This window comes from Pseudoliparis swirei, chromosome 2 (genome assembly GCF_029220125.1).
Source record: "Pseudoliparis swirei isolate HS2019 ecotype Mariana Trench chromosome 2, NWPU_hadal_v1, whole genome shotgun sequence".
Lineage (NCBI taxonomy): Eukaryota > Metazoa > Chordata > Actinopteri > Perciformes > Liparidae > Pseudoliparis > Pseudoliparis swirei.
Window position 1 is genome coordinate 24915098 of NC_079389.1, and position 15484 is coordinate 24930581.

The 15484-nt window shown below is 50.3% G+C and overlaps 1 protein-coding gene across 1 annotated transcript in view; it reads left to right on the plus strand.

Moving 5' to 3' along the window:
• The window catches only part of adcy5 (adenylate cyclase 5), a 46920-nt gene extending 34277 nt beyond the window's left edge, over positions 1–12643 (plus strand). The window contains exons 3-16 of the mRNA XM_056435708.1: positions 1366–1503; positions 2027–2049; positions 3185–3344; positions 3426–3523; positions 3879–3966; positions 4680–4796; positions 4890–5042; positions 7492–7670; positions 7785–7805; positions 8064–8196; positions 8329–8592; positions 10601–10805; positions 10870–10994; positions 11620–12643. Coding sequence (XP_056291683.1) covers positions 1366–1503; positions 2027–2049; positions 3185–3344; positions 3426–3523; positions 3879–3966; positions 4680–4796; positions 4890–5042; positions 7492–7670; positions 7785–7805; positions 8064–8196; positions 8329–8592; positions 10601–10805; positions 10870–10994; positions 11620–11748 — 1833 coding nt within the window. The 3' untranslated portion in view covers positions 11749–12643. The remainder of the gene's footprint in view (positions 1–1365; positions 1504–2026; positions 2050–3184; positions 3345–3425; positions 3524–3878; positions 3967–4679; positions 4797–4889; positions 5043–7491; positions 7671–7784; positions 7806–8063; positions 8197–8328; positions 8593–10600; positions 10806–10869; positions 10995–11619) is intronic.
• Positions 12644–15484: the final 2841 nt, after the last annotated feature.

The following is a 15484-nucleotide window of genomic DNA, read 5'->3' on the forward strand; positions in this document are numbered from 1 at the left end:
AGGTCATGGTGAGGTCATAGTGAGGTCATAGTGAGGTCATAGTGTGATCATAGTGTGGTCATGGTGAGGTCATGGTGAGGTCATAGTGAGATCATGGTGATGTCATAGTGAGGTCATAGTGAAGTCATGGTGAGGTCATAGTGAGATCATGGTGAGGTCATAGTGAGGTCATGGTGAGGTCATGGTGAGGTCATAGTGAGATCATGGTGAGGTCATAGTGAGATCATGGTGATGTCATGGTGAGGTCATAGTGAGGTCATAGTGAGGTCATAGTGTGATCATGGTGAGATCATGATGAGGTCATGGTGAGGTCATGGTGAGGTCATGGTGAGGTCATAGTGAGGTCATAGTGTGATCATGGTGAGGTCATGGTGAGGTCATAGTGATGTCATAGTGAGGTCATCGTGAGGTCATGGTGAGGTCATAGTGAGGTCATGGTGAGGTCATAGTGATGTCATAGTGAGGTCATAGTGTGATCATGGTGAGGCCAGAGGAGGGTAGGCGGGGCCAGGAGAGGGTAGGCGGGGCCAGAGGAGGGTAGGTGGGGCCAGCGGAGGGTAGGTGGGGCCAGAGGAGGGTAGGCGGGGCCAGAGGAGGGTAGGCGGGGCCAGAGGAGGGTAGGCGGGGCCAGGAGAGGGTAGGCGGGGCCAGAGGAGAGTAGGCGGGGCCAGGAGAGGGTAGGCGAGGCCAGAGGAGGGTAGGCGGGGCCAGGAGAGTAGGCGGGGCTAGAGGAGGGTAGGCGGGGCCAGGAGAGGGTAGGCGGCTCTATGAGAGAGTAGGCGGGGCCAGAGGAGGGTAGGCGTGTGGAGGCGTGTGAAGGCGTGTGGAGGCGTGTGAAGGCGTGTGGAGGCGTGTGGAGGCGTGTGGAGGCGTGTGAGGCGTGTGGAGGCGTGTGGAGGCGTGTGGAGGCGTATGGAGGTGTGTGAGGGCGTGTGAAGGCGTGTGGAGGCGTGTGGAGGCGTGTGAGGGCGTGTGGAGGCGTGTGAAGGCGTGTGAAGGCGTGTGGAGGCGTGTGAGTGGAACGTATCTTTACCGAGTATGAAACTACAGCCTGAATTAATTATGCATTATGATCTCAAAATATCTCAAATGGAGCAAAAGAAGCAGGAATAGAATGTCATTTGTCTTTTTACTTGAAGTCTGAGCGTACAGGCGTCGTGTTTGGCTGAAGAACCAGTTCCTAAACACACACCAGATAGTGAAGGAACTTTATTTTGAAGGGCCTTTAAAATATAGAATAGTCTTCAGTGATGAATCTGAAGTGTGTGAACATGGAGAGAAGTCAGAGTGACCTGAGGTGTGCCTGGTGCAGTTCCACCTCCCACCACGGGGGGCAGTGTGTGTAAAGTGTTTCTCTGCCTGCAGAAAGAGGAGAAGGCTCTGATCGCCAAGATGAACCGGCAGAGGACCAACTCAGTGACGCACGCCAGCGGCCACTGGACGGACCGGCCCTTCTACAACCACCTGGGGGGCAACCAGGTGTCCAAGGAGATGAAGAGGATGGTGAGTGGGGGGGGGGTGAAGACAGTTTCAGTCTTTGCTGTGAAGCTGCGCTCCGCTCGTCCAGCAGGGGGCGCCAGAGAGCCGCTTGACTAGAAATAAATTCAATGAACGAAAGAAATAAAAGATTGATTTTTTTAAAGCTAAACCGAGAGAAATGTTCACCAGATAATTTATTGTGTCAGTTTGATGTTTTCAGGTGAAGATCGTCACAGTTTAAAGACGTTAAAGTCTTTAGTGTTCCGGTGTTTTCCGTGTCCTCCTCACCAGGAAGCGTATTACTTATTATTGTTTTAAATGTCATTATTATTATTTATATATTTTTTCACATTTTCTATTTTATTGTTCAATTAAAAAACATCTTCTTTTTTATTCGGAGACATTTTATGTGGGACTAAAAATAATAATATGTATTATTATTTGTTCCTTATTGTTCATTTTATTTCATTTTAAATAAATAAATAAATACTTTTTATCAAAGTAAAAAACGTTTTTTATGTATTTCTGTCTCTTTTGTGCCTCTCAGGGATTTGAAGACCCCAAAGACAAGTGAGTGACAGCTTCCTGTCTGACTGCTTCCTGTGTGACTGCTTCCTGTGTGACTGCTTCCTGTCTGACTGCTTCCTGTCTGACTGCTTCCTGTGTGACTGCTTCCTGTCTGACTGCTTCCTGTGTGACTGCTTCCTGTCTGACTGCTTCCTGTGTGACTGCTTCCTGTCTGACTGCTTCCTGTGTGACTGCTTCCTGTCTGACTGCTTCCTGTGTGACTGCTTCCTGTGTGACTGCTTCCTGTCTGACTGCTTCCTGTGTGACTGCTTCCTGTCAGACTGCTTCCTGCCTGACTGCTTACTGTGTGACTGCTTCCTGTCTGACTGCTTCCTGTGTGACTGCTTCCTGTCTGACTGCTTCCTGTGTGACTGCTTCCTGTCTGACTGCTTCCTGTGTGACTGCTTCCTGTCTGACTGCTTCCTGTCTGACTGCTTCCTGTGTGACTGCTTCCTGTGTGACTGCTTCCTGTCTGACTGCTTCCTGTGTGACTGCTTCCTGTCTGACTGCTTCCTGTCTGACTGCTTCCTGTGTGACTGCTTCCTGTCTGACTGCTTCCTGCCTGACTGCTTACTGTCTGACTGCTTCCTGTCTGACTGCTTCCTCTCTGACTGCTTCCTGCCTGACTGCTTACTGTCTGACTGCTTCCTGTCTGACTGCTTCCTGTGTGACTGCTTCCTGTCTGACTGCTTCCTGTGTGACTGCTTCCTGTGTGACTGCTTCCTGTGTGACTGCTTCCTGTCTGACTGCTTCCTGTCTGACTGCTTCCTGTGTGACTGCTTCCTGTGTGACTGCTTCCTGTCTGACTGCTTCCTGCCTGACTGCTTACTGTCTGACTGCTTCCTGTCTGACTGCTTCCTGCCTGACTGCTTCCTGTCTGACTGCTTCCTGTCTGACTGCTTCCTGTGTGACTGCTTACTGTCTGACTGCTTCCTGTCTGACTGCTTCCTGTGTGACTGCTTCCTGTGTGACTGCTTCCTGTGTGACTGCTTCCTGTGTGACTGCTTCCTGTCTGACTGCTTCCTGTGTGACTGCTTCCTGTGTGACTGCTTCCTGTCTGACTGCTTCCTGTGTGACTGCTTCCTGTGTGACTGCTTCCTGTCTGACTGCTTCCTGTCTGACTGCTTCCTGTCCTCAGACACTTTAACTTCAGGAACACTCAGGAGAATCTGAACCCGGAGGACGAGGTGGACGAGTTCCTGGGCCGAGCCATCGACGCCCGGAGCATCGACCGGCTCCGCTCCGAGCACGTCAAGAAGTTCCTGCTGACCTTCAGGGAGCCGGACCTGGAGAAGAAGGTGAGGACACACACACATGGACACACACACACACACATGGACACACACATGGACACACACACTGCCCCCCGCCTCCTGCAGTACTCCAAGCAGGTGGACTCCAGGTTCGGGGCCTACGTGGCCTGCGCCTCCCTCGTCTTCCTCTTCATCTGCTGCATCCAGATCGTCATCGTTCCAACGTGAGTCAACTACAATAATATATTTATATATAATTATATCATATAATATATAATAATATAGATCATATAATATATAATAATATGAATCATTACATTACATTACATGTCATTTGGCTGACGCTTTTATCCAAAGCGACTTACAGTAGTTACATTCATTCACTGTAGACGCAGCTACAGGGAGCAACTCAGGGTGAAGTGTCTTGCTCAAGGACACATCGACTAGGGCGGGGATTGAACCTCCAACCCCCTGATTGAGAGACGGACCTGCTACCCACTCACCCATAGTCGCCCCATACATATTATTATATATTATCATATAATATATAATAATATGTATGGTTCTCTATCCTGGCAGCTCCGGCGTGATGATCGGCTTCTTCTCGTTCTGCCTCGTGGTCCTGACGGCCGTCATGTTCGTCTCCACGGTGTACTGCTGCTACGGGGTGAGGACCTAATAACATGTTAAGAACACGTTTACAACATGGCAATATCACGTTAACAACATGGCAATATCATGTTAATAACATGGCAATAACATGGTAATACCATGTTAACAACATGGCAATATCATGTTAACAACATGGCAATATCATGTTAACAACATGGCAATATCATGTTAATAACATGGCAATAACATGGTAATACCATGTTAATAACATGACAATAACATCTTCCGCCGGAGACTGAAAACACACCTTTAGACTATATCTGGATTAAAACACAGATTATCACTTCAGTGGCTCTTAAATATCTTATTGTGGTGCTATTGTGGTTCGACTGAGTTGAGGAAATGTTACTTCCTGTATTCTTGTTGTTCTTGGTTTATACTCTAGGTTGATGCACTTATTGTAAGTCGCTTTGGATAAAAGCGTCTGCTAAATGACATGTAATGTCATGTAATAACATGGCAATAGCATGGTAATGACATGGTAATGAAACCATAATAACATGTTAGTAAAATGGTAATAACATGTTAATAACATATTAATAACATATTAATAACATCCTAATAACATGGTAACCACACGGTGATATTGCAGTAATAACACCATCGTAACATATTAACACAGTAATAACACATTAATAACACCGTAATAACAGTAATGACACAATGAAGACTCCTCCCACATGGACTGACCCGTTGCCTGGCGACCAGCTCTTCCCCCCCCCTCTGCAGAGCCTCTCCAGGAGGATCGTGCAGTCCAGGCTGAACAGCACCCTGGTGGGCGTGTTCACCATCCTGCTCGTCTTTCTCTCCGCATTCGTCAACATCGTGAGTTCAGTCTCCGTGACGACCGCTGTTCCCCCCTCGGGGGCTCCTCCCCCCTCGCTGACCTTTGACCTCCCCCCCACCCCTCCCCCACAGTTCACCTGCTGCAGCCTGGACCTGCGGCGCTGCATCGAGGTGGAGCTCAACGTCAGCCGGGCCACCGCCTGCCACGCCCGCCTCCTGAACTACAGCCTGGACTCGCCGCTCGGCCCGTGTGGTGGCGACGCCCTCACCTGCAGCTTCCCTGAGGTACAGGTGTGGCCAGACTCTGGGTCGGCTAGGGGTTGTCTTATGTTTGAGCCTCCTCGATTCCTTTCCTCAAGGAGACGAGGAAACGGGACGCCTCGGCGCCTTCAATTAGAGAGAATGAAGTTCATCCATAAGGAGAGAGGAGAGGAGAGAGGAGCTCAGTGTATCCTAAGCGTCCATAAGGAGAGAGGAGAGAGGAGCTCAGTGTATCCTAAGCGTCCATAAGGAGAGAGGAGAGGAGAGGAGCTCAGTGTATCCTAAACGTCCATAAGGAGAGAGGAGAGGAGAGGAGCTCAGTGTATCCTAAGCGTCCATAAGGAGAGAGGAGAGAGGAGCTCAGTGTATCCTAAGCGTCCATAAGGAGAGAGGAGAGAGGAGCTCAGTGTATCCTAGCGTCCATAAGGAGAGAGGAGAGGAGAGAGGAACTCAGTGTATCCTAAACGTCCATAAGGAGAGAGGAGAGAGGAGCTCAGTGTATCCTAAGCATCCATAAGGATAGAGGAGGAGAGAGGAGCTCAGTGTATCCTAAGCATCCATAAGGAGAGAGGAGAGGAGAGAGGAGCTCAGTGTATCCTAAGCGTCCATAAGGAGAGAGGAGAGAGGAGCTCAGTGTATCCTAAGCGTCCATAAGGAGAGAGGAGAGGAGAGGAGCTCAGTGTATCCTAAGCGTCCATAAGGAGAGAGGAGAGGAGAGGAGCTCAGTGTATCCTAAGCATCCATAAGGAGAGAGGAGAGAGGAGCTCAGTGTATCCTAAGCGTCCATAAGGAGAGAGAGGAGAGAGGGCTCAGTGTATCCTAAGCATCCATAAGGAGAGAGGAGAGAGGAGCTCAGTGTATCCTAAGCGTCCATAAGGAGAGAGGAGAGGAGCTCAGTGTATCCTAAGCGTCCATAAGGAGAGAGGAGAGAGGAGCTCAGTGTATCCTAAGTGTCCATAAGGAGAGAGGAGAGGAGAGAGGAGCTCAGTGTATCCTAAGCGTCCATAAGGAGAGAGGAGAGGAGCTCATTGTATCCTAAGCGTCCATAAGGAGAGAGGAGAGAGGAGCTCAGTGTATCCTAAGCGTCCATAAGGAGAGAGGAGAGAGGTCCTGAATGCTCCTGACCTCTGACCTCTGTCCCCAGTACTTCTCGTCCTGCGTGCTCCTGACCCCTGACCCTGACCTCTGTCCCCAGTACTTCTCGTCCTGCGTGCTCCTGACCCCTGACCTCTGACCCCAGTACTTCTCGTCCTGCGTGCTCCTGACCTCTGACCTCTGACCCCAGTACTTCTCGTCCTGCGTGCTCCTGACCCCTGACCTCTGACCCCAGTACTTCTCATCCTGCGTGCTCCTGACCTCTGACCCCAGTACTTCTCGTCCTGCGTGCTCCTGACCTCTGACCTCTGACCCCAGTACTTCTCATCCTGCGTGCTCCTGACCCCTGACCTCTGTCCCCAGTACTTCTCGTCCTGCGTGCTCCTGACCCCTGACCTCTGTCCCCAGTACTTCTCGTCCTGCGTGCTCCTGACCTCTGACCTCTGACCCCAGTACTTCTCGTCCTGCGTGCTCCTGACCTCTGACCTCTGACCCCAGTACTTCTCGTCCTGCGTGCTCCTGACCCCTGACCTCTGACCTCTGTCCCCAGTACTTCTCGTCCTGCGTGCTCCTGACCCCTGACCTCTGTCCCCAGTACTTCTCGTCCTGCGTGCTCCTGACCCCTGACCCTGACCTCTGTCCCCAGTACTTCTCGTCCTGCGTGCTCCTGACCCCTGACCCTGACCTCTGTCCCCAGTACTTCTCGTCCTGCGTGCTCCTGACCCCTGACCCTGACCTCTGTCCCCAGTACTTCTCGTCCTGCGTGCTCCTGACCCTGACCTCTGTCCCCAGTACTTCTCGTCCTGCGTGCTCCTGACCCCTGACCTCTGACCTCTGTCCCCAGTACTTCTCGTCCTGCGTGCTCCTGACCCCTGACCCTGACCTCTGTCCCCAGTACTTCTCGTCCTGCGTGCTCCTGACCCCTGACCTCTGACCCCAGTACTTCTCGTCCTGCGTGCTCCTGACCCCTGACCTCTGTCCCCAGTACTTCTCGTCCTGCGTGCTCCTGACCCCTGACCTCTGTCCCCAGTACTTCTCGTCCTGCGTGCTCCTGACCCCTGACCTCTGACCCCAGTACTTCTCGTCCTGCGTGCTCCTGACCTCTGACCTCTGTCCCCAGTACTTCTCGTCCTGCGTGCTCCTGACCCCTGACCTCTGACCTCTGTCCCCAGTACTTCTCGTCCTGCGTGCTCCTGACCCCTGACCTCTGACCTCTGTCCCCAGTACTTCTCGTCCTGCGTGCTCCTGACCCTGACCTCTGACCTCTGTCCCCAGTACTTCTCGTCCTGCGTGCTCCTGACCCCTGACCTCTGACCTCTGTCCCCAGTACTTCTCGTCCTGCGTGCTCCTGACCCTGACCTCTGACCTCTGTCCCCAGTACTTCTCGTCCTGCGTGCTCCTCAGCCTGCTGGCCTGCTCCGTGTTCCTGCAGATCAGCAGCATCGGTAAACTCTTCCTCATGCTCTTCATCGAGCTGCTGTACCTGCTCGTCATGGAGGGGCCCGCCGCGCACCTGTTCGACAACCAGGACCTGCTGGTGACGGCCAACGCCATCGGGTGAGTGTGTGAGTGTGTGTGTGAGTGTGTGTGTGTGTGTGTGTGATTGTGTGTGTGTGTGTCCAGATGTTCTAACAGCTGATTGGCTCTCCTCTGCCCCTCCCCTTTTTGCAGCGGGCACAAGAACATGACGAGGTGAGCACCGTCACCTGACCACCCTCACACCCCGAGTAACGACATCTGAAACTGTGTGTGTGATGATGATGATGATGATGATGATGATGATATATTTATTTGTCGTTTGCCAGAGTACAGGTACAAAAGCATCGAAATTACAAGAAAGGGTGGATGAAAGATTACAGCATAAGTGTGTGTGTGTGTGTGTGTGTGCGTGTGTGTGTGTGTGTGTGTGTGTGTGTGTGTGTGTGTGTGTGTGTGTGTGGGGACCTCCAGCTGTGACGTGGACACTAAGGTTCCTCTGAAGATCATCACCCCGGTGGTCATCACCGTCTTCGTCCTCGCCCTCTACCTTCACGCCCAGCAGGTGGAGTCCACGGCCAGACTGGACTTCCTGTGGAAGCTGCAGGTGTGTGTGTGAGACTTCTATACAACCAGAGGAGTCGCCCCCTGGTGGTCAGGAGAGAGCAGCTTCAACACATGAAGATAGACTTCTATACAACCAGAGCAGTCGGAGTCAGCTCTCCCCCCCCCCCTCCAGGCCACGGAGGAGAAGGAGGAGATGGAGGAGCTCCAGGCCTACAACCGCCGCCTGCTCCACAACATCCTGCCCAAAGACGTCGCCGCCCACTTCCTGCAGCGCGAGCGCCGTAACGACGAGCTGTACTACCAGTCCTGTGAGTGCGTCGCCGTGATGTTCGCCAGCATCAGCAACTTCTCCGAGTTCTACGTGGAGCTGGAGGCCAACAACGAGGGCGTGGAGTGTCTGCGGCTGCTCAACGAGATCATCGCCGACTTCGACGAGGTGAGGACCCACACGCACCTGGACCTGGATCTACATCTAGATCTGACCCTGTAGTGGTGACCCTGTAGACCCTGTAGTGGTGACCCTGGTGACCCTGTAGCGGTGACCCTGTTGACCCTGTAGTGGTGACCCTGTAGTGGTGACCCTGTAGACCCTGTAGTGGTGACCCTGGTGACCCTGTAGCGGTGACCCTGTTGACCCTGTAGTGGTGACCCTGTAGTGGTGACCCTGTTGACCCTGTAGTGGTGACCCTGTAGTGGTGACCCTGTTGACCCTGTAGTGGTGACCCTGTTGACCCTGTAGTGGTGACCCTGGTGACCCTGTAGTGGTGACCCTGTAGTGGTGACCCTGTTGACCCTGTAGTGGTGACCCTGGTGACCCTGTAGTGGTGACCCTGGTGACCCTGTAGTGGTGACCCTGTTGACCCTGTAGTGGTGACCCTGGTGACCCTGTAGTGGTGACCCTGGTGACCCTCTAGTGGTGACCCTGTTGACCCTGTAGTGGTGACCCTGTTGACCCTGTAGTGGTGACCCTGTTGACCCTGTAGTGGTGACCCTGTAGTGGTGACCCTGTAGTGGTGACCCTGTTGACCCTGTAGTGGTGACCCTGGTGACCCTGTAGCGGTGACCCTGTAGTGGTGACCCTGTTGACCCTGTAGTGGTGACCCTGTAGTGGTGACCCTGTTGACCCTGTAGTGGTGACCCTGGTGACCCTGTAGTGGTGACCCTGTAGTGGTGACCATGTTGACCCTGTAGTGGTGACCCTGGTGACCCTGTAGTGGTGACCCTGGTGACCCTGTTGACCCTGTAGTGGTGACCCTGTTGACCCTGTAGTGGTGACCCTGGTGACCCTGTAGTGGTGACCCTGTTGACCCTGTAGTGGTGACCCTGTTGACCCTGTAGTGGTGACCCTGTTGACCCTGTAGTGGTGACCCTGTTGACCCTGTAGTGGTGACCCTGGTGACCCTGTAGTGGTGACCCTGTTGACCCTGTAGTGGTGACCCTGGTGACCCTGTTGACCCTGTAGTGGTGACCCTGTTGACCCTGTAGTGGTGACCCTGTAGTGGTGACCCTGGTGACCCTGTAGTGGTGACCCTGGTGACCCTGTAGACCCTGTAGTGGTGACCCTGTTGACCCTGTAGCGGTGACCCTGTTGACCCTGTAGTGGTGACCCTGTTGACCCTGTAGTGGTGACCCTGTTGACCCTGTAGTGGTGACCCTGGTGACCCTGTAGTGGTGACCCTGTAGTGGTGACCCTGGTGACCCTGTAGTGGTGACCCTGTTGACCCTGTAGTGGTGACCCTGTGGTGACCCTGTTGACCCTGTAGTGGTGACCCTGTAGTGGTGACCCTGTTGACCCTGTAGTGGTGACCCTGGTGACCCTGTAGTGGTGACCCTGTAGTGGTGACCCTGTTGACCCTGTAGTGGTGACCCTGGTGACCCTGTAGTGGTGACCCTGGTGACCCTGTAGACCCTGTAGTGGTGACCCTGTTGACCCTGTAGTGGTGACCCTGGTGACCCTGTAGTGGTGACCCTGTTGACCCTGTAGTGGTGACCCTGTTGACCCTGTAGTGGTGACCCTGTTGACCCTGTAGTGGTGACCCTGTTGACCCTGTAGTGGTGACCCTGGTGACCCTGTAGTGGTGACCCTGTTGACCCTGTAGTGGTGACCCTGGTGACCCTGTAGTGGTGACCCTGTTGACCCTGTAGTGGTGACCCTGGTGACCCTGTAGTGGTGACCCTGTTGACCCTGTAGCGGTGACCCTGTAGCGGTGACCCTGTAGTGGTGACCCTGGTGACCCTCTAGTGGTGACCCTGTAGTGGTGACCCTGTTGACCCTGTAGCGGTGACCCTGTTGACCCTGTAGTGGTGACCCTGGTGACCCTGTAGTGGTGACCCTGGTGACCCTGTAGTGGTGACCCTGTAGTGGTGACCCTGTTGACCCTGTAGCGGTGACCCTGTTGACCCTGTAGCGGTGACCCTGTTGACCCTGTAGTGGTGACCCTCAGATCATCAGTGAGGACCAGTTCCGGCAGCTGGAGAAGATCAAGACCATCGGCTCCACCTACATGGCGGCCTCCGGCCTCAACGCCTCCACCTACGACAAGGCGGGCCGCTCCCACATCCGGGCGCTGGCGGACTACGCCATGCGCATGATGGACCAGATGAAGTACATCAACGAGCACTCCTTCAACAACTTCAAGATGAAGATAGGTGAGGAGGGGGGGGCTCGCTCCGCCGGCCTCGGGGACCGCTCTAAGGTCTCTTCCGTCCCCAGGACTCAACATCGGGCCCGTGGTCGCCGGGGTCATCGGCGCCCGGAAGCCTCAGTACGACATCTGGGGCAACACGGTGAACGTGGCGAGCCGGATGGACAGCACCGGGGTCCCGGAGAAGATCCAGGTGAGACCACCAGGGACCACAGAGACCGGCTGGTCCGGGTCCACTGGTCCTGGACGGGGGGATTACGCAATCACACACACTAGACGTCACACATCCAGTTAGTGTAGTTAGTGTGTTTAGTTAGTTTAGTTAGTTTAGTTAGTTTGTGTAGTTAGTTTAGTTTAGTTAGTGTAGTTAGTTTAGTTTAGTTAGTGTAGTTAGTTTAGTTAGTTTTGTTAGTTGGTGTAGTTAGTTAGTGTAGTTAGTGTGTTTAGTTCGTGTAGTTAGTTTAGTGTAGTTAGTGTAGTTAGTTTAGTTAGTTAGTGTAGTTAGTTTAGTTTAGTTAGTGTAGTTAATTTAGTTAGTTTAGTTCGGTTAGTTTAGTTAGTTTAGTCAGTTTAGTTAGTTTAGTTCGGTTAGTTAGTTTAGTTCGGTTAGTTTAGTTAGTTTGTTCTGGAACCGGGAAATAAAACAAATGTAAGAGATTAATTTAACAACTAATTGATTATTAATACATATCATCTTTTTTTGACTGAGGACATGAAGTTAAAACCACGCCCCCCATGTCTGTCCGTGTGTCTGCCCCCCCCCCATGTATGTGTGTGTGTGTGTCCCATGCCCCCCCCCATGTTGCCCCCCCCCCCAGGTGACAGCCGACATGCACCAGGTGCTCAGCTCCTACCACTACCGCCTGGAGTCTCGGGGTCTGGTGACGGTGAAGGGCAAAGGAGAGATGATGACCTACTTCCTCACCGGCGGCCCGCCGAGCAGTTAACCCCCGCTCCCTGGGAGATGGACTCACCCGGAAGGGGGCGGGGCCTCTCGCGGCGCCTTTCTTACACTTGAGGACGCGTGAGGAGACTCCTCCCACAGCTCGGCCTGGGGGGCGGAGCCTGAGACCAAAGATGTCCAATCGGACGTGCGGACGGATGTTGAGTCTCAGTCCCGACAGGAAGTGACATCATGTTGGATGTGAGGGCTCAAGGAGACAAGGAGACACTGACCCTTCCTCTCCTTATGATTGAATGTGCGTCAACACGTCCGTGTTGTCCTGGTAACGGTGAGGCAGAGGACGTCTCCACAGTCACGAGGAGACGAGGACACGAGGAGACGAGGATACGAGGACATGAGACGAGGCCACGAGGAGACGAGGACACGAGGACATGAGACGAGGACACGAGACGAGGACACGAGGAGACGAGGACACGAGGAGACGAGGACACGAGGAGACGAGGCCACGAGGAGACGAGGACACGAGGAGACGAGGACACGAGGACATGAGACGAGGCCACGAGGACACGAGGACACGAGGACATGAGACGAGGACACGAGGAGACGAGGACATGAGACAACCCTCAAAGACAGATTAATTTTGTACGAGCGGTTTTATCAGTGTACACACACAGACACACACACAGACACACACAGACACACACAGACACAGACAGACACACACACAGACACACACACAGACACACACACACAGAGACACACACAGACAGACACACACACAGACACACACAGACACACACAGACACAGACAGACACACACACAGACACACACAGAGTTTGTCTCAACGTACAAAATATAGAATCTGAAAATATCCGACGGGGATTTAGAGTTTCATGGAAAACAAAATGTCCAAGATTAAAAAAGTTATTTGACATCCTTTGTGTCTCTGTGTGTGTGTGTGTGTCTGTGTGTGTGTGTGTGTGTCTCTGTGTGTGTGTGTCTGTGTGTGTGTGTGTCTGTGTGTGTGTGTGAGCGTCCTGCTCATTATGGGATGTCCCAGTGTTAGCGTAGAGTCACGGCTAACGTACACTCACAAACAGACACCCCCCCAACCAGATGGTATGACCCAATGAATGTGCAGCTCGGAGGCGTCTCCTGTTGTTGTTGTTGTTGTTAAACACAACAGCTGTTTGTCTCCAGTCACAGGAAACAGGAAGTCAGGATCAGAGTGTTGATGCTCAAAGGAGAGCGGGGTTGTTATTGTTATTGCTGTCAACAAAATGTTTTGAAAATAACAAAATCAAAGTTTTGACTCCTCCCCTCTGAACTTTATTTAAACCTTAAAAACGACTCAAACTGATTTTATTGTGTTTTTAAAACACATAAAGTGACATAATTAGACTTTTTACGCTGTTTAAATATAATTTAATATAAAAAAACTAAAACTCTAAAATAGCAAAACATTAAAAAGACAATTGGACATAAATACATATATATTTTTTTATATATATATTAGTATTTTAACAATTAATAGTCATATTTTTATATAATTAAAGCTCACTGAGATAATGCGAGAGCTCTGATTGGCCAGCTGCAAAGTGTTGTCAGGAGTTCAGCCAATCAGAGCTCCTGCTGCTGCTTTGTGGGCGGGACTTTAAAGCTGATCCACAAATGGAAACAAATGTTTCATTTAAGATCAATAAAAGAAAGAAAATGAGCTGTTTCTATAAAATGATATTAGACAAATAAACACATTTAAAAGCATCATAGCTTTTAGAATTAGAATATATCAATAATATATAAATTATATATATAATATATATATATTAGGGCTGTCAATCGATTAAAAAAAATTAACTAATTAATCGCACATTTTGAAATTGCGATTAATCGCAATTAAAAGTTAAAAGTTCATTATTTTTAAAGACCAAACTTCACACAGAGCTGTGTTTTCAAAGAGGCTCCTACCTATAAAGTGCCAGCGAGGTATTTAATATTGTGGATGATAAATTGTTTCTTCAGTGAAACATCAGATTAGTAAAAAAAAAGAAGTATATTGAGACCCATTGGTCCTGTCATCTTTAACACTGAACAGCAGAACCAGTGGCCTTGGTAACTGACTGACATTCACATATGTCACGTGACCCTCTGGAGGCTGGGGGCATTTTATACATTTTACAACAACAACAACATTTCACCTTTTAAAGGCGTTTTCATATGACACACCCCCACGTGTTCTACATCAAACATTCCAGAACAATCTCAGCTCTATTCAATGAGGCTCATTGTCCTCGTGCCGTGTTCTCTGCTCTCTGACTGACAGGCTGCTAATGAGCCTTACCTGTGAGGTGGGAGGTCCTTTGTGATTTACTGAGTGTTCATTGGTTGTTTCTTTCGCTAAATGTTGACAGACAAACGGATTGACCAATCACGGTGAAGGTTTCGTGTGACGAGTTCTTTCCGCGCCGCGTCACCCGACACGTCGCCCCTCCGTTCCTCTGTGTCTCAGAGGGGGAGACGGGAGGAAGGAGGAGCAGGAGGAAACCCGACTGATTCATCCACGAGTTAAACTGATTTCTGCTCCTTATTTTCGCGGAGAAATAATTGTTTTAAAAACGGAAACAGTGTTAAACCGTACTGCCGCGGTTTGACACTCGGTTTGAGCGTAAAAACTTCAACGAACACCGGAAGTAAACAAAGTTGCGTTAATTGCATTAAAATATTTTAGTGCGTTAACGCGGCCAAATTAATCGCATAGATTAACGCGTTAACGCTGACAGCCCTAATATATATATAATATATATTTTATATATATATTATATATATATATCATATCATTTTTATATGATATATATATATATAGAGAGAGAGTTTTACTACACGAGCAATATGTGTTATTCCGATCAATTCATTGATTTTTCTTTTCGTATGATATCTGAAAATATATCTGAATATATATAAATATAAATATCTGCTGTGAGCTAGGGGTGGAGTGTCGTGTTCTCCGCCTGCAGCAACATTCATTATTATCACCAGTGTCCGTTGAGCAGAGAGGAGCCATTACAGAACCTCCGGGGGTCAGAGGTCAGAGGTCACGGGCCCTTCTCGTCTTATCAACACTTTACTTTTTGTTTCTTTTGTACCATCTAATAAACTGCTGAGACGTTCCAGATTCTTTCTGCCTGACATCTAATAAGAGAAATGTTTATTCTGCAGCAAATAAAAATGATATTTTATTATGTGCACTAAACATTGATGAATATAATTATTAATGATCCTCCCACGTGTTCCAGGGGCCACCACCAGATGGCAGCAGCGTCACTCGGTTCACTCATCAGTGTATTCATGAAGAGGCGAGCTACATGCTAATGATTATTAGCTCCTCAGGTGTTGCATCACCTTGTCTTTAATATCCATATTTAATACATTTAAATAAAACCTGCTCAGGATGATGATCTTTGTTACCAGAAGTAAAGAGTTTGACCTTTGACCTTCAAACAAACAGACCTTCAGGTGCAGCGTGTTATTAAGATCCACTCACGAGGTTTAAGATAACGAGATTTAATAACGAGGTTTAAAGCAACACTATGTAACTTTTCACTTTAGACGCCCCCTTCAGGTTTTTATGTATTTAGGTTTCGACTTCAGTGTCGTAAATACCCAGTGACGATAGATGCAGCCTCGCATACACTTGTATTGAGTTGGGATCATGTGTTGTCCTGTATTATAATATTATTATTATTATTATTTGTACGTGTCACGGGTTATAAAAGGTGAC